We start from the raw sequence: 20,800 nt of genomic DNA on the forward strand, positions 1-20,800 counted from the left end.
TCATTCTATTTACAGAATAAATTACAACACATCTTCTTATCGAATTAGAAAATAAAAAAGAAATGAAATTTTCTATTTAAAAATGTCAATCCTTTCTTTTCGATAAATAATTATTTCTAATTAAACAAGTATATCGTGTAGTTCTCATCTCGTCGAAATTTTACGTAAAACAACTAACATATTTACACGTGGATCTACGAAAAATTCATTAATGAGGGAAACTTATTTTTCCTTTTTCTTTTTTTTTTTTTCACAAAAAACATTCAATTCGTGATCGATGAACCTTCGAGATGGAGAAGAAATTTCTATATATCTTCTTCAACAAACGCAACTACCAACACCTAAACAAGCATACGATACTTGCTCGATTTTAGAATTCGTACTACTGTCCAATATTGTGGTTTCCGTAGTTGCCGACGGTGGTGGTAACTGTGATCTCTGCGTATCGTCGTAACTGATCGGTAAATTCTCTCGTTCTCTACTGATATTCTCTGCTTCGTGATTGTACGAGGTTTTAGTTGGTTGTTCTTGAGATCTAACATCAAGGGGATGTTCTAATGTCGATAACCGACCATAGTTAATAAAGGTTTCCGAATAAGCTGAAGTAGCATGATGGTGATGATGATGATGATAGTGGTGGTGATGATTATCGTATTGCGCTGAGTAATGCGCATGATATCTAGTCGTTGGTGTCTTAAAATCTTCATTAGCACCCAAGTATTGATGTAGATGATGTAAGGTAGATGGTCCATAAACTGTTGTACATGATAAGTGTTCATTTTTACAAGTAATTTCATAAATAATAAACTACGATAATTCGTTAAAATTTCTTGAATTCTTAACAAATAGAAATACATAATAAATACAAACATTTTGATCACCAACCTGCAGCCGTGTTCGAATACATAGCAAGAACAGCATCACCGTAACCGGTTGTTGAATGTTTACCAAGTTCAGTGATGTCACTTGTGGTGCACGTCTTTCCTGACACTGTGTGCGTTCTTACCATACTACTATGGACTTCGGTAGTAAGTGCAGGAGATCCTCCGGTACCATAAGCCATATTAAACAAAGCTTCCGGATCGCATACAAATTTGTAAACGTATCTTTCACCTGCAACCTTTTGCATTATTCCCTTCTCATAATAATACCTTAAAGAACGACTTAATTTGTCATAATTCATTGCCGGTCGATTTTTTTGAACGCCCCATCTACGTGCTACCTATAATAACGATCACAGATTTAATAAGTTGATCTCGGTACTAAATTATTATAAAAATATATTACAAAATTATTGACCTCTTCCGGTTCGATAAGTTTAAATTCCATGCCACGACCGGTCCAGGCGATGCAAGGTGCATTCGTTGGATCATCCAACAAAGCAACGAGGAATTGCCAAAGCTGAAGAGATCCACGTCTCTGTTGTTGATATCCAACAGTCACGTCGCTCCAAGTAGTTGTAGCACTAGTCGAAGATGGCCTCTTACTAATGTATTCAGAATTCCACGAGGATGATGGTGATCCTCGTTTTTGCAAGCAATTATTTTGTCTTTCCCACGACGAATTTCTCGAATCCACTTGAACCCCTAATTCTGTCCAAGTAGGAGTTATACTACGTTTACCATAAGCATCGGACGTCCAACTTTCTTGTCGTGGTAAAAAGTTATCTGATTGAGTTGAAATAGGTGGTTGCCATTGAGATGTACCGGAAAAAGCACTGGCTGGTCGACTGGGTATCGGTGAACTTCTACTTTCTCGGGTACCAATTGCATATTGTTGTTGTTGTTGTTGCTGCTGTTGCTGTTGCTGTTGTTGCTGTTGTTGTTGTTGTTGTTGTTGTTGTGGATAAATCAAACTGTTTACTGTAAAAGAAAAAAGCTTCGGTTAGAATCTCTGCTACTAAAAAAATCATATAATCCATTAAGAGAGATGTACGTTCCGATAGTTCTTTCATTGTTTCTTTTCTCGTACGTTGATCGTTAACTACGCGAACGAGAGGAAAAAGGAAAGAGAGGAAAAGAGATAGAAAGAGAGAGAGAGAGAGAGAGAGAGAGGGAGGAGAGAAAAAGAAAAAGAAGAAGAAGATCCGTATAGATGAAAAAACGTTATGGAGGATGGGAAGATAGGAAGACAAAACGTAGAGGAACGTATTGGCGATTGCACTCACGCGCCGTCGCTGGTGAAGTGCTCGTCACACAAATATCGGCAGGAAATTGGTTGATATTCAAAGCCCACGGGGTTGCTCTGGCTTGCTCTGACGAGCAAGCGGATAGCGTTGGCGTCGTGGTACCTCTGAAATCCCGCGTACAGCTCGTGCGATATGTATATTAATCGGGTGCTATGCTCTCGAAGGCTACACCACCATACCACCACTATCACCATCAACGACTACGCAACCACCAACGTCGTTGCTACCTCCCGACTCCGGCCCCAACTCCTCCACCTCATTCTCCCCCTTTACTCCGGCACCATCGCTCCCAAAAAAGCCATTCTCGAACCGTAATCCGGTTACGCTTCAAGTCGTGCAGGGGAATATTGAAAAATTGAGAAAGCTTCGATGCCGAGACGTATTCGTTGCTACGATGAAATATCCTGACCTCGCGAAGGTTCTATCAAAAAGGCAACGTACTGCATGATCATTATATTTTAATACTAACCGCATACCTGAACTTTATTATATTCCTTTAAAATATGTACAATTAATATAATATACGTAATTAATCTATATATATATATACTTTTTTATTCAGATTCTATATTACACTCGTTGTTTTAGTGTAATAAGAGTGATCACGTTATATCATTCTTCGTTTCATTATTATATACCACAGAGCCTAACAGAGAGAATTAACAGGAAGGTTCACGAAAGTCAACTATAACTGGCGTTTTGCTTTACCTGCCAGGGTAAACGTCGGTTGGATCGTGGGTATTCGAAGAGAAGAGCTTTTGGGAAGGGAATGGAAGCTCCAGGGCTAATCTACCACTTTGTCTCTCTCTCTCTCTCTCTCTCTCTTTCTCTCTTGAAAGAGGGTAGGAGAGTGAGGATGGAAAGGGGTTGGTCCTAGGTCGGCGAGAGCGGGACCAGAGGCTTTGCGGGTGGTTTTAAATTAAAATTAATCACGAACTGATGAAACTGGCGGCGTTCTGCTGCTCACTGGGGTAGGTAAAGGGTTGCGAGACGAGGGGTGGTCAGGGGCGGCGCACACGAGGGTTGTTCGCGTAAGAGGACGGCCTACACTCGTCCATTCTCAGAAACGAGAGAAGGTATCGCTCGTTTTCACCCTTCTTCACCCTCCCCATTTCCTATTCCCTCTCTCTCTCTCTCTCTCTCTCTCTCTCTCTCTCTCAGTCTCTTTTTCTCTCTCTTCCTCTCATTGTCAGTCTCGAATTCCGGCGCTGCGTTCTATTAATAATGCAAGCACGATTTTACATCTACTTTGCTCGCCAAATGGCTTGTCTTGGACCAACGTCAAATACGTTTTTTTTTTGTTCTTTTTCATTTTTTGTTTTTTTTTCATAATTTCCACCAAGAACGAATAATAACGTCATAATAACGAATATTGTCTATAATTATCGTAATGTGCATTCGCTAGATAAGCATTGATATACCTATTCGATATGAATTAAGTACTGAATCGATCTATATATGTAAAACTAATCGCGATCGCAGATTCGTAATCCTCAGGAATCGTACGGATTAATTACTGGAACACGGACAATTGGTATTCATTAACGGGTTATTACTATTCCGTTCATTATTTTGCAACGTACGGAAGAGCGATATGTGTGTTTGTGTATCGGTACACATGTTATTACACGAAATAAACACACGAATTGATTTGAATCATATCAAAAGATCATCGATGGAAGTTTAGGTATATATAATTTTCTTAAAAAAATAAAAATATATATATATATAGTTTGTGTTTTTTTCCTTTTCCTATTTCCATAATGAATTTGAACACGATGAAATAGCACGAATAAAAAGCTATCATCGATAGCAACGATAGAAGATTCATCCTATTATTACCGTAAACTACGTCTAAATAATTGAAACGGTTAATGGTAGGGAGAATTAGCTGAAGAGAGGCCGTAGGAAAATTCCCTGGTGACTTGGAAGTAGGTGGGTATCGCGATACACATCGTGTCGGTGGATAGATATAGTAAACGAGTTCCTAAAGGATTCGTTATATTCGTGTGCGTAAAGACTAATCGTACGGATTACGGAGCATGAGCTTGCAAACCTTGATTTCAACCTTTCATAGTCATCTGTAGTCTTGGTTTACCTTATTTATCACTTTCCATTTTAATTAAATGAGTATTATTATCGTATGATTAGAAAATTTATTTAATTTTTTGAAACAAAATAGAAATAAACGAATAATTTTTTCTTGTCGAATGCTATTATAATTTCATTAGATTTATATTTCGTTTGAATAATAATAATTTGAGACATTTCATCGCATCAATATTTTAACGCATCATCTGATTTTAATATCTCGAAAAGAGAAAGAAAAAGAGAGAGAATTGTGATTTTTGGGACAGGAATATTTTAGAAAATTTGTATCTATTCGTTCTTATTTGAATTGTTACATTTTACTACTGGACCATGAAAGAGCTTTCGACGTTCAATCTCCCACGGGAGAGCATCTGGAGTTCTGTACTTTGCCCAGCAGCTTTCGTTGAATTCTAGGAGACGCTTTCCACGGCTTTCGAGTTGAAAGCAGTCTTCAATTATTCAATTATGCATACTTAGAACAATGCATGAGTTTATTCACCGTTCAAGAGAGAAACTTACGTTCCTTTTACACAAGGAAGTTATCAAAATTTGTTCATTTTATATAAGAAATATTTGATATTCGATGATTATTCATTGTATTTTCTTTGGAAAAAAAAGAAAAATAAGAAGAAAAACTTCTGTCGAATTTTGGATGTAAGGAAAAAAAGAAAAAAAGAAAAAAAAACTAACCGTAACGAGGAGATAACATTGACAACATTTCTCATAGAAAATATATTAGTCTCGGTTTATGATGAGTCAATAAATGGATAGTATAGTAGAATCGTCACCCTCTTATTCCAGTTATTTATGACCCGTATAAAGAACAATGGTGCGTGAATCTTTTGTATTGAAATTTGTCATGGTTTGATTTTTTAACATTGAAAGATAATTTAAGATTTTCATATACTTTGGAGAGACTAGAATATTATAAAAAATATTAAAAAGAAAAGATATATTATATAATTCAAGAATATCATAAAATTGTTATATAAAAAATAAAAAGTAAATAAAAATTTGTATAATCTTACCGTTCTGAGAAGTTGGAGTTATTGAAGACGATATACTGGACACAGAAACCGGCTCGAGATAACCCTTATCAGTCGGTTCTTCTTTTACAGCAACGTTTTTTGAAGATTCACTTTTCTGCGGGCTCAACCTGTTATTTCTAAGAATACAATGAGAGGATGATACACACAATTTTCCATTGTATTGTAATCAAAAATAATCGTAATATCAAAAACAATATAAATACATTATTGTAACATACTCACACGAAACAATCAACTGGAGTACTAGGATTTATATCCAGAAAATTAGTATTAAGCGTAGATGGATGTGCGACGGAAACGGAATATTGAGGATGGTAAAGAGCTTCTCTGGATCTTTCACAATTCACCGATTCTTGTTTTACGCAACCATCTGGAACAAAAAAAAAACAAACAAAATTCATTCGAAGTCTATGTAAAAAGTTCGTTCATTAGTTATCAATAATTAAATTGTTCGAAACATTCATACTTCTTCAAACATATATTAACACTTTTAAGAAAAAAGAAAATTGTATAAATATTGCACAATATTATATTTATTTATTTAATATGATAATAATTTTATATATCATTTATTATTATTATTATTATATTATTATTTTTCGTCACTTCTTGATTCTACATTCATAAGTAAAATTCGTATAGATATTTTTTGGACGAACTTTGTACGCGTTTTAAAGATAATAAACAAATATGTATCTATAATAATTCACAAACAGATATTAATCCTTCGCAATATATTCAAATGAAACATTCTGCCGAGTCATTATAAAATTCTTGCCGTAATTAATTGCAGTATTTCGTTGAAAATAAAAGGAACAATTTTTGTTCATATTCAATCTAATATATTATCAACAAAAAAAAACAATATAATTTTATTTATCTAAACGTTAAATTGTAAAAAAAGAAAAAGATGAATGTATTCGATGAATTTGTTAAAAATGGGGCCAACCTACGTTCGAATGCATATAATTATCGTTTATCAAGTGCGTAACAGTGATTATTGGGTTCTTTTGCTAGGGAAAAAAATAGGACGAGACTAGAAAATAGAAAGAGAAAGAAGAAGAAAATAGGAAGACGTATATGATAATAGGAGAAAGTCAACTTCAGTTATACGCACGTGCCAGAACCGGAAGAGAAGACGCATCGTTGCAGCTCTGGCACGTGGAAGAAGAAAGAAGGAAAAAGAAAAAAGAAAAAAAAAAAAGGGAAAAAAAAGGGAGAAGACCTGAAGACACATGGGCAAGGGAACGAAGGGGGATTGAAGGGCTAAGTTAATGGGGGATGCCGACGATTTTGCGCGGACGAGGGGCGCGGCCCTTCTATAAATCAAACAGACTCCAGCCGTGGGAAGCGTAAGTCAGAGGCCTCCGGCGATCATTGTATTTGTAAACATCGGAAGTTTACTGTTACGAGATAAAGAGAAAAAGAGAGAAAGAGAGAGAAAGTGAGAGAGAGAGAGAGAGAGAGAGAGAGAGTGGAAAAAGAGGAAAGTATAAAATCGACAAATTGTTATCAATACATGTACGTATAAAGTATCTCGTACAAAATTGTTTTCAATTGTCTTAACATATGTATAATATAATGGTGGTGGTGGTGGTGTGTTAGATATATATTTACAAAATTATTATTCATTATAAATGATTATGTATAGAAAAATAGAAAATTTATATACACAAACGTATACGTGGTATATGTTTTATTAATGTATGAATTCGTTAACTTGTGTTATTAAATTCATTGCACCAAAATTGTAATCTATTTTCGTGGAGAAATTTGGCAGTTGCCTGAAAGATGAACCACCTCTGTGTAATACATTACGATCATTACAAATGATGTAAACTATTTCGAATAATAACAGATCTTTATAGAATTATTTTATAAATGAATAATAAATTTGTAAAAAAAAAAAAAAAAAGGTAGAAAATTTATATTTCTACATTTAGTATTATTAATTTAAATATTATTATCTTCTTCTCTAATCATTGATATTTTAAATGATTATTCAATTTATTAAAAAATTACATTTCAAAACTTATACAAAATTAATATATTGTATAAATATTAATAACTTATTTTTGTAATCATTGATACTTTTTGAAAATAACTATAATAAATTTGAAGGAAATCAGTGAAAATGGTATCATCGAAAAAAGCAAATCCGATTAGTCCTCAATGTAATTGGGCGTGTTTATACATCCCTCTCGTTATTTAAACTACCCCTCGAACTGTGGGTTGGTCATTCGAACGCGTATCGTCAAACATGTTTGCTTGTATTATGAATGATACAACAAGTTAACATAACATAAAATAACAAACATTAAGATCAAATTAATGAATACGTTGAACTTATTCATTTGATTATTATTTCACTACATGTAATTAACGGTAAAAATGTGATCATAGATGATTTAAGAATATCGTAAGATATATACGAGTCAATTATAGAACAAACATAAAAATATTAAAAATATATCTACGACGAATTAAATTAATCTGGCAAATATTGAATTGCAAATTCTATAGAGAAGTGAGATACGTGTAATAATATGTTCATAATGATCCCTCCGGTTATTTAAACGAACAAAACGTTTCCATCTATGATATGAATCACACAATATAATACGTTTCAACGAATTTGTACTCATTCCATGTCCCATAGATAAATCTAAAGAAAGAGAGTTTATATAAACTAATGTTTTTTTTTTCATTTTCCTTTTTCTTTGATAAATTATATAATCAAATAAACAATATGTCTAATACCATAAATGATAAAAATCGTTAAGAGATATATTTCATTTTTTTAATTAGTTAAAAAAATAAATTAAATTCGACATATTTAATTTATCATATATATTTCAATAATAATTTCCTTCTTTTTTTCTAAAATTCCAATCTCAATATATGATCTCTGTATTCTTTCTCTTTCACTCATTCAAAAATCTACCTGGAAGATATTAATCAGGAAACGATCGTTTAACTGGTCCGCATGTTAATATAAGTAGATACGTTTAAAATAAAAAGAAAAAAGGAAAAAAAGAAAAGCCCTCTGGCTTAATATAAAGTGCTTACTCGCATAATCCGATATCGATGATCAGCCTATGTTGAAGCACTAGTGTTGATTTTTCTCTCCCGCTTTAAAAAATGGAAAGAAGAAATCACCCTCGAGCGAGCGAACGCGTTGGTTTAATAAAAACTCCTGCGTTCTCTTCTCGTTCCACCCTACCTGAAGTCTACGCAGTGAATATTCAGGAACGCGAGAGCGGGTGCAAAAGGAAAAAAAAAAAGAGAGAGAGAGAGAGAGACTAAAATAGACAAACAATATTATATCTCTTTCAAAATATTTAGTTGAGTTCATTGGAATATTTTTAAAGAACGATGTTTGAAAAAAAAAACAAATAAATAAATAAACATATTTCACAATAATTGTTTAAACATAGGAAATTGTTCATCAATTAGTTCTTCGTATATGTGTTAGGTATATATTCTTTAGTAGTTTTTATTTGATTAAAATATATATAATGTTAAAAGAAGAAGATATCAAAACGTTATATTTCAGATAGTAATGTTTGAAAATGATCGAAATATTTGACATTTAATTATTTAATTATGAAAATTTAATTAATTAAAATATATTGTATATATTTCATAATTATTAATATATTCTTTAATATCTCGAATTTATAATGTTAGAATATATGCAATGCCTATTAGAATTTATTAAACCCAACATGCAGATCGGTCAATTTAGTGCGTAAACGTACGTATGTTAGTTATAGGAGTCTATCACGTTTCCACGAAGCATCGATTCATTTAGAAATTAACTTCCTTCAAATTAGAAATAGCGGTAATTGTAGATCTACTTACGACGAAGTCGAAGTGAACGGGTAATTCGTATGTAACATTGAATGTATCGATTCGATGCTTTTAATTATCGATGACTTAATATAAAAATATCAAATAAAAATATATTTTAACAAATAAATATATATTTTCTAATATCGTACACTAACTTGGTATTTGATGAAATTCTGGCACGTATTGCTCGCTATTTTCTGTTTCACAACTGCTACCTGTAAAATAAAAACATATTGATATGATACCACCATATATATTGATAAATAGTTGAATAAATATTATCTATATTATTTGATTGTGAGAAGATAACACGTGCATACAAAATAAATATTGATCGTATGCAACGATAAGACGGTAGATTTCATCAAAGTGATTATACTAAATTCGTCTCGTTCGTTTCTGTGTGTGCCACGCGTTTCTCAAACCCTGTCGCAGGTTTCCCTTCGCGTCTATTACTGTTATATCTATAGTGTTAATCAAAACTAATTAAAATTAATGTTGTTACCAGTTAAACGGTGCATATAATCGATTCCGACAAAATCATATAAATGATCGTACCTAATTAGTTTCTATCAAGATCTAAACTTTTATACGTAACACATCTATAAAAAAAAAAAAACAAACTATGTAAGATTTTTTTTTCATTATGGTTAATAGCACTTTTGATAAAATAGCTTGTAGATCGATGAGAAAAAATAAAACGTAACTTCGAAAAATTGGATAGTTACAATAGATGAACGAACAACTCAGCACGTCGTGGTACTGATTGTCATTTTTAGAATTTAATCTTCTAATGGTGCTTTGATACGTTCAACTTCAATTAGAAAAATAACACTAGTAGGGTCAGGTTTTCTTTAGAATATGTTCGAATTATTGATCTCAACGATATTCTATCTAGCAAAGTAACGCGTTTAAATAGTATTGATGTAACAAGAGTTATTAATCTTTACTTTCAAAAATCATATGTAATTTTTATGTAATATCTCATTAGGTATATTATAATAATACTTTCAGAGCTACTTATCATATAAACAATGTCGTCAATTGCACGTGGCATGTATGTGTATACGTAAATGTAAATTTTCTATGATTATTATTTAATTAATGTCTACAAAATAATCAACAACAATGTATGGACGAATTTAAAAATATTATTATCTTTTACAATATGTATATATATAGATATATTGTGTAAATTATATAATTAATAATATAACGAATTATTTTATTCTCTTAAAAATTGTTAGATAAAAAATAATATGCTTCTTTTTTCAATTTAATTGTTGAACTAATAGCTGACAATAGTAGCCGCCTGATTGTTATTATATTTTCTTTGAAATTAAAAAAAAAAAATAAAAAAAGAATTAAAAAAAGAAAGAAAAAAAAAACGCCCGAACAGGGACTCGAACCCTGGACCCTCAGATTAAAAGTCTGATGCTCTACCGACTGAGCTATCCAGGCTATGAAAACCTAGTTGCAATATGTATTTCATATGCATAGTCTATATGTTATAAGTTTATTAATTTATTTCTAATTATATGTTAATTGAAAATATTTACACAAACTTTTAAATTATTATAATTATTATGACTTACCATCGTGGAGCCAAGATTCCTGTCTCGTATAATCTTGAGAAGGATACAATTCGTTTCCTGGAACACAAAATAAAACAACATTTAATATTTAATTAACAAAATAATAAACTAATATATATATATATAATTACAATGTTAGAAATTTAATAAAAATTCAGTTATATTCCAAAAGAATAACAAAAGCAAGAGAAGAACTGAAAAAAAAGTCTAATGAACGAGTGCAAATGATAAAGAATAAGAAAAATAATTACAGAGAAAGAAAAAATGGCGACGTGCGAGAGAAGACCTACCAGTGAATAAGAAAGCGAAGGGATGAATCAGAAGCAAAAACGAACCCTTCGATGCGAGAACATACATACATAAGAATATATATTGTAGGACACCGTATGACGTGGGGTGCGTTTAATGGATCTCAAGATTCGCCATGGGTAGCCACTCGTTGGTAACTTTGTTTTGTTCGTACGCAGAATCCCGTCCAACGAATCGAATCTATTTAAGGTTCAGCTCATTGCTTAGAGATAATGATACTACTGCTATCGACTATCCTTTCAATGAAAAAGAATTTCAACGAGGAACAAGAACATCGACACATTATTCTATTATTCGACGTCTTTATCATCAATTTTTATATATATGGAATACATTTTATTTCAAGAAAAAAAAAGAAGAAAAGAAAAGAAATCAATCAAAAGAAAAAAAAAAAAAAAGAAAACAAAAACACGATTAAGAGTAAATAATTTGATATTTTAAATAAAATAAAAATCTCAAAGGGGGTTTGGTTAGTCGATGATTGAAAAATATCGAAGAATCGTAACATACTTAGCGCGGTTGCGATTCTCCCCACCCAGAAATTCTCTGACGTTGTAATATTTTTCAATGCAGAATCACAAGAGCCGAAGAATGAATGGGAACGGTTGGTAGGGCGTAATACGATTACGATAGAGAAATTGCGGCGTTATAGGTGGTGATTGAGTTAGGCGGAGGTGGTCCATCCTGACTGCCGTCTCACACCACAGCGTGCCGATGCTAGATATAAAGTGTCAATCATTGAAGCCAGATTTCCATAGGGCTCTTACGAACAGGAGGGTCACGTTTACGCTACTGTATACTTGTTTCTATGAGAACATACCTCGCAAGGGAGACTCTTTCAATGTTGATAATTTCCTATTTATTGAATTAAAGAAACAAATATATACAATATCTAGTATATACGTTACTGGGTCAAGGATCTTGAAATATAAGAAATCGAACAAATGTATACAACGAAATCTACTAAATGTAATAATATAATAGATATGATAACATAGTTATGATAAACCTACACGTGGTTCGTTTGATCATTAGATGTTATAGTTTGGTACTACAATGAACGTAAACTTCAGTAGACCGTTCATTCTATCGATGAAAAGGCAATTGAAAGGATGATTTTGTCTATAATTGCCTGCTAGACTCGACCACATCGTTTCTCCATCAAAGATATAGTATAATCCTGAGCGACGAACCGTAGAAAATAATATCGTCGTTGATGCGACTATATAAAGATATCGACTCGACAGTCTGCGAGTGACAGCCTCTCTTCGGGGGTCGATCTGTGTTTTCTTTCTCTTTCTCTCCCTCTCTCTCTCTCTCTCTTTCTTTCTCTCTCTCTCTTTATTTCTGTATCCCACTTCGTTCCTCCTACCGCATACATCTTATGCGTGTTTCTAATCGAGCCCTCTACGTCTATACACTTTTCTTATGTGTTCGCGACGTTTACTAGTATATTGGTTGAAGACATGTTAGAAACTTCGCGACCTGATAGAACAGCCGCAAGAAGAAGCAGTCTAACAACGTGATGTTATCAAAAGCTTCAATTTTACAGAAGAGAGACACCATAAAATGAAAAGGGAAGGAGAGAGAAAAAGAGAGAGAGGGACAGAATTTTCTTCGCTCTTACCTTCCCCTTCCTTCCATTTTGTTCACCAGCTTTTATTTCATCTTGAAAAATCGATAAACCATGTTGTCCTATCTAGTTCTACGTCTTTCCGCTTTTTACCTGGATTTTATATTGAAATTTCTCTTTCTCTTTCTCTCTCTCTCTCTCTCTCTCTGTGAAAAAATAATATCTTAAAGTTGTGTTACCCTTACCAGGTTGCGTTTTCTCGTCGTTTCTCGTCTGAGATGTAGTATAATTATTGTGTGTACAATAATCGGTGCTCGTAGTTTGAACCGATACAGCTAATCTTCCATAATCTTCCGATGGCTGAAATAAAAAGAAACACGCAGTCAGTGTTAAATATATTGTCAGTATTATTACATAATAATTAAAGAACAAAATCGTTTAGTATACAATTTTATAAAACTAAACCAATCAAAGTGTAGTGTATATGTATATATATATATATATATATATATATATATATATAGAAGAAACAAGCTTGCGACGAGCCTGCCAAGAAAATTGAGAAAAGGGAGAAAAGTGAGAAAGGAAGAGAGAGAAAGAGAGAATGAGAGTGAGAAAGAAAGAGGGTAAGGAAAGGAAGAGAGATGAGATGCGGCACAGAGGACATCCGGTGAATGATTGGATGGGTCCTTCCTTGCGGAGCAATCTTGTGGTAAACTTGATTACCGGTTTCGGGAATTCTCAGTTATTAACGCGCATTCCGATAACTTTGTGGGCGCCTTCGATATCACGAATTTTGACTAGACGTTCTGATTTTCTTCCTTTCCTAGGTTTCCGACTTTGTTTCACAACAGGTAGAACGTATTTCGAAATATTTTCAAGTTAAACTAAGTTACAAATACAATTATTGTTTCATAAACAATATTTATATATATATTGATTTGAATAATAATATAATAATTTATTATTATTATTATTAACCCCGATTATAGTTGTAGTGTTTTAATAACGTTAAAATGAGAAATATTTGATTGATATTTTTATCATATTTTTTTTATCCACCTCTCTCTCTCTCTCTCTCTCTCTCTCTCTCTCTCACTCTCTCTCTTCCTTCGTTCTTACTTTCCAATATTTTTCGTCGACACTAATTAACAGAGATTTGCAAATTAATCGACCTAATGACCGTGGTAAGGCGTTAAATCTACGTGGCACGTGCCAAGACATAAATCTTAATTTACTGGGTATTATTAAATTTAATCATTAATAATACTTTCGTCGTACAAAAAAGAAAAAGAAAAAAAGAAATTAAATATACTTATTTCTTTTTATCTAACGTTTATCTATCTTACGCGATATTATTAAGAATAATCTACGAAGACAATTGTTATTTTGAACGTAACAATTTTCACATGGAAAAATAATAGAATTAGTGATACATTATTCGAAAAGGTAAAAATATATGATAGCCAGGAACTATTGTACATTTCTTTTTATCAATGATGAAATCAATCGAATGAATTAACGTGGTAATGATTCGTAAGCGGAAAGTGCAAACATTGCCGCGTGCCGTTTAACGTATGGTCCCCTATGACTTTTCCCATCGAATGCGTTCATGACCCAACCGAATGTTAAGTGTCAGTGCAGCAGCAACGGCAGCAGAGTAACGTTACGCACGTGTTCGTATGTATATAGATAGATGTGCACGCGTTCATATATATATGTGTGTGTGTATGTATATGCGATGCAATACGACAGAGAAAGAAATAGAATAAACATACACGTTCATCTCTTTGGAACATTCGTGAAAAAGAGATACTCATGAACATCGAAAGGGGAACACCCCGTCGTTCTTCTCGAGTTTGCGAGGGTTCGACACCCCCTTCATTCTCATAACTACCCCACCCTCGTAATTGCGCACTTCGCTTCGCTTTATAATAAAGTCATCTTACAGACAACGATGGTACCTACGCGAAAACAGATTTCTGACCTCCGATCCGTTCGATTTGAATCCGACGGATTCGCAAGAAACGAATTATATTCTTAAAAGATATAAGGGTTGTATATTATATAAAACATCTAAATCGAAATTTCTTCTCTTGACTATCTTATTTTCCAAATATCTTTACTTTCATTCGTTTTTACTAATTAGATAAAGAAAGAAAAAGTTTAGCTACTTTGATATATATATATATATATATATATATATATATATATACGAATGTTCTCTTTACCTTCGTTCGAGAAAAGAGGGTGCGAAAACAATGACAATCCTAACCACTCGAAGACGAACAATACTTGTCAGCACGAGCAGGCCAACTATCCGAGAAAAGTATCAATCTAGTGATTGTACTCTATTCGAACTTAACAAAAGAAAAACAAGAAGATACAGTTTCTTATCTTCAAAGTAAATATATTTTATACTATTAGTCTTACTTATATATAAAAAAAAAAGTAAGTTCAGGTTTTCACCTTCGAGAAAAAAAGTCATTTTAGATGATCATTGTTGAATAGATATATGTTACGAGCTGCCAAACAGAGCAGGGTCACCCCCCTTTCGATTCCCTTATGGGAAATTCGACTGGTATCATATGCACTCGAACACAAGAGTCAATTAAGCGGTGATACAAGCACGTGAGTAAAGTACGTGGGAATCGACTGATTATTCGAATAGAGAAACATAAATCAAGCATATTTCGAGAGAGAAAGATCTACGATGTCTCTTTCACCCCCTCTTTTCTATACTTCTCGAACATAGGGTAACCGTCGACCACCCATGGTTTAGAATTATAGATGTGTCACCGTTACGACAGCATTTAAATTCTAAAATTTACAATTTCGTTATTATTCCCCGATAAACAATTATATAATAAAATACTTTTAAAAAAGCAAAGAGAAAATGCAATTAAAATGAAAAATCTTCACGATTATTTAATTTTTTACGATTTTTCTCAACAGTCCTAATCATATAAAAATTGTTTGAATTTTTAACACGATAATAGAACATGTATCACTTGAATGAAAGTAACGATACTGACCAACCTACGTTAAAAGCTTTTTCTCTGTAGAGAAAATGATGGGGATTTTCACATACACACATATATATATATATATATATATATATATATATATAATATCTACGCACGCACAAACGTACATATACAGAAGGGGGATGCAATGGTTCAAGCAGTGGTGACAATTACGTGTTTAGAAGACACAAAGGGGTTTCACCCGTGGGACGAGCCATCGATGCGTGGAGTCGCGTGCCAGGGCAATTTGGTAGTTGAGGATCATCGTTCGGAAAGTACATTATGTTTTGTTACGCTTCACTATATGATCTCCATTGTAAACGTTGAGTGGCTTTACGGTCACAAAAGCTTTACCAGTGGTATTTTACCCGCTACGTGACTTTCTTATACTTGTCATCGAAAAATATACGTCTTATAAACTTATAATTCTTTTCTTTTTTTTTTTTTCAATTCAACATATAATTTTTTTACATCTTTCTTTATTCTTTTTCCTTTATTTTTTTCTTTCTAATATACAGACTTTATAATAAAATTATATTGTATAGGCACGTGAATATTTCTAATATTTTTCTAAATATAATCACACGACAAAAATACATGCATTGGAAAAAATCTTGAGTGTAAACTCGACTTAACAAATACTATAAAATTATAATAATTTAATACATCAATAATACATAGAGTTAATTGTATATTAACTTCTTCAAGGAAATTAATATATATATATGTGTTTACATTTAATTTATTTATTATATTAACATTTTACTATGTGAAGATACGTTAAAATCTTTTTCCTCTACATTCATCGTTTGTCCAATTCGTCCTGGCTTAGAGAATCGCTGTTGATATAAAATGAATTAAGGAAGAAGTCAAATAAGAAATTAAATCATTTTCTTTTCACATAAAAAAATTCATCTCCCTGAAGAAGTTAAAATTCTTATTAATATAATCTACTTTAACATTATTAATTATTCATTATCACATAATAATTATAAATATTAAAATACACTCGATTCTATTTCATTTCTCCTAATAAAATTTAATTAACGAAAATATTAAATACTTAATACGCTCTATCACATATATATATAAACATTAATCATTAATACGAACATACCAATCTCCCCAAATTTGCGGTAGCAGCTGGTACCTCCTGATCGGGGAGGTTCATCGTTAACCGTTTCTAACACTTTCCTTGTTATCCAAGATTTATCGCGCTCGTTATCGAAAAACAAAAATTCACTAAAAATATATAGAAATAAACTAATTAACAATGAAAAATATATAAAATCGAAAGAGAGAAAAAGAAAAGCACCATTATCCGATTGTAGCAAAAAATAATAATAAGAAGAAGAAAACTAACTAAGAGAACGACGAAGAAATATAAATGTAAGAAAAAAATATGTAAAAATAAGAGATAAAAATAGAAACTCTCGTTCTCTCGATATGATTTCGATTCGATCTTGTCAACGCGAACGTCACGAAGTTCGAAAAGAGAACTGATTCCGAATCGAGTGATTTGATTTCGGGTAGACGCGGAAAAGACATCCCCCGTTTTGCTAGTCTACGTCCTCCTCTTTCTCTCTTTCGAGGGGTTGTGTCTCCGATCTGTCTACGCCCACATCGTGACGTCGAAAACAGTCCTGCGCGGATTTTGATACTTAGGGGTTGTTTCCTACCACTGCTTGGTAGGCGGAGCTTGAATTCATTGGCGGCATGCACCCTTCTCGTATTATATGAAAGCTCCTCCACGGAGAACTTCTCTTCTTTGATGGACTTTTCTTTCTACGTCACTTATTTCTATAGTATACGTCATAACACCGTGTTGAATTTTTGGATACATTTTTGTAAAACGTCTCTGGAAAAACGCTCCCCATTGGAATTATACTGTATAAAAACTACGAGTAAGTATAACGTATTTATATGTAATATCCTATTATGTTTTTCATAATAAATTTTATATTTACAATTAATTTAAGAAGGATAGAGAAAAAAAGAAAAAGTACTTAAATATCCTTCAATGAGATTCATTTGAAAATTAATATTTAAGAACAAAGCCTAAATGTGTAATTTAGAAATAGATATATTTGCATACCTTTAAATAGTTGATAATTTATAAGAATCAGCAATTGATACTAGATTGTACTTTTATTTTTAACATGTTTTCGTTTTCTTAATGTTGTAATCAAATATAAAATTTATAGATTTACTGTAAACACGTGTAAACGGTCGACCGAGGATAAGTTTATTCTGAAAAGGCAATAAGAAGATGTAAATCACCGTTTATAATATACTTCACGTGTAACAATAATTATAATAATTTTACTTCAGTATAAATATATAATCAGTTAATAGTTTTATTGTAAAAATATATATTACTTACTTCATATTGGCAAGCGGTTTTTCTTCGAAAAAATGAAAACTAATAACTGTTACAGAAACATAGTAACGCCCTCTATACTTACTTAGTACTAAATCGAATATAAATCAAATTTTAAATATATTTATGCATTTTCCTATTAAATGTGTGCATTTGTAATATATACTTGGAATATAAAGCTTTCTATAAATTAATTTATAAATTTTCTATTAAAAATATATATATATATGAATTACGCGAATTAAAAAATGATAATTTTAATAAAAAGAAAGTATGTTTAACGTAATGTACCATATCGATAAAGTTGTGAGTGACGACATAGAATGATAAAAAATGATTTTCGGCTTTGCCGATAAAACAGTTTAATAGTGATTCAATAAATAAAACCTTTGTTGTCAATTAATAATATTTTTTAAGAATATTACATATTTCTATGTAATAATGTATTTGATAAAAGTAAGACATACATATGTGTTAATTATTTTCTATTCTAATATCGAACGATTAAAAAATGAAAATTTCTTTATAAAATATAGAAAATAAAATTATAAATAAGACGTTTAAACACATAAACTGTATTTATAATAGTATTTTTTATTTTATTAGTAAGTATTATTAAACTCTTTACATAGTTTATCATTATCATGAATAACTGAATTCTTAGCTTAATACATTCACTCGTTCTCAATGCACGCAGTATGTACCACTCGATAATTATACTCGCTTTTCATGACTATTCGTTCAACCCTTGACAACTTATAGAATAATTCTAATTGAACATATTACAAAATCTATTTATTAATGCATCCCCAAGTTAAGTAAACTTACGTGGAGGGCAAAGTTTCTGAAACCAGCTTTTTTTTAGAGAATTAATAATAAAAATCAAATGGATATTTATATTAAATATATACTAGTACACAAAATGAATATCTTATATTCTGAGTAATAATCTAAACATAAGCTGAAACATTTGAAATAGCATAACTACTAAATGAAATAGTCTATGTATATTCTTATTGTACAGCTCAGGGAGATTAAAGACACATTTCTACAATGTGTACACTATTGAAAATGCGAGTTCATGAATAACAAAGAGCATACATTATTGTACTCTTTTTATGCTTACATTTTAGGCTGTTTCAACGTTTTTATATTTGTAAACTTGTATTCATTAACACAAAGAGAATTACCATCAAAGAAAAATCATTCTATGTCTCTTCACACACACATTGTTACATATTTTACTAAAACTTAAAATTTCCATATTTTATTAAAATGATAACGCAATTGTCATTGGTGCAACTGTATTGTTTAATCTGTATGTATTTATTTATATCTAACTTTACCAAATTGAATAAAAATTATAATTAGCTTTTTTAAATTCATACATCCACAATAAACATTTTTAGGAAATAATGAATAACAGTAAAAAAAATACACATTAACAAAACCACCAATTATGATATACAAGTAAATATGAAGAATTAAAAATTTCTTTTTTTAATGAAAATGAATGGATATTTTTATTTGTTATGTATATTACATAACTTATACTTTTATGTCAAACCTCTTTTTACAATTCAAGATTGCATAGAGAACAAATAAATGTTGAGAAATTGTACAACTTGGTTTCAGTTAATTTCAAATAAATACAATTCGTACAAAAAGTAATAATACAATACAGCAGCATTGATGCCAATTTGATGATCTACTCCGGTATAATCACTAGCAGCTTAAGTTAACACCATAAACATTATCAAATGTGACAGACTGAAAAATACCAAAACAATATTTTTGATACATTTTCATAGTACTAATTATCAGTGGTAATCTGTTCACGTGAAAATTATATTATTTTATTTAATTATTATAGTCCAATTCCATCCACCACAGAAGAACATATATCTTTTGAAAGCTAACGACAGAAAAAAGATTCTTTTTTGATATTAAATTAAATGTTATTTTAAAATTGTAAATGGATATTTCATTCTAAAAAATGTAAGAAACTGCATATCTATATCTGTTTCATTTTTGTTAGTTTAGTGAATAATTAATTTATAAATGTATTAGTATTCGTATATATCGCAATGAATTGAAAATAAATTTGCATAAAATGTATCACTTTAAATGATAACAAAATAGTTTCCTCCCGCTATAAATTTCATGTAATTATTTGATAGAATCTGAGTGAATCTAAAAGAGAAAAATTGTATTGGATTATAATAATTACAGGAAATTTTATACATACATATATATAATTCCTGATTTCTTATATCCTAAATCTGTTGTAATATACAAATTTTAAACATACTCAATTTCTATCAACAGAAATAATTAATTAATATTTGATTGAGTTTTTTTTTATGTAGTGAATATATTAATTAATGAAAAAAATTGATAGAATGAAAAATTGAATGAATAGATATAATCGTGCAGAATTAGAATATATTTTTTTCTCAAATTACAAACACTTTAGTAAACTATTTTTTTATTGCAATTATTGATGGAAAAGTGACATTTAGTTAACATTTGAAGTGATCCATCAACATACTTTATATGATAATATCAAGCATGTAAATCTTTCAATTATTAAACGTAACTGAATCAAGACAAATATAATGTAATTTACAGTATCGATAAGTTAAGACTACAATAGATCATTTACATAACATTTGAATTTATGTAAGACATTGAAATATTATGCAGTCACACGAGAATCACATATAAGGTGCTA

The 20,800-nt window shown here is 31.2% G+C and overlaps 1 protein-coding gene and 1 non-coding gene across 2 annotated transcripts; both read right to left on the reverse strand.

Annotated features, from left to right (window-relative positions):
• Positions 1–277: 277 nt before the first annotated feature.
• On the reverse strand, positions 278–16,921 carry LOC106784758 (ETS translocation variant 1). Its single transcript, XM_014744610.1, has 10 exons — positions 16,804–16,921; positions 12,906–13,020; positions 10,779–10,835; positions 9,339–9,398; positions 5,551–5,698; positions 5,308–5,444; positions 2,830–2,834; positions 1,300–1,794; positions 886–1,222; positions 278–755 (listed from the first exon to the last, which is right to left on the reverse strand). The coding sequence occupies exons 1-10, from the start codon at positions 16,855–16,857 to the stop codon at positions 319–321; spliced, it is 1,845 nt and encodes a 614-aa protein (XP_014600096.1). The 5' UTR covers positions 16,858–16,921; the 3' UTR covers positions 278–318.
• Positions 10,572–10,644, reverse strand: Trnak-uuu. The gene has a single exon. It is a non-coding gene; the product is annotated as a tRNA-Lys (tRNA).
• Positions 16,922–20,800: the final 3,879 nt, after the last annotated feature.

This window comes from Polistes canadensis, unplaced genomic scaffold (genome assembly GCF_001313835.1).
Source record: "Polistes canadensis isolate GaletaPanama2010 unplaced genomic scaffold, ASM131383v1 scaffold_40, whole genome shotgun sequence".
NCBI lineage: Eukaryota > Metazoa > Arthropoda > Insecta > Hymenoptera > Vespidae > Polistes > Polistes canadensis.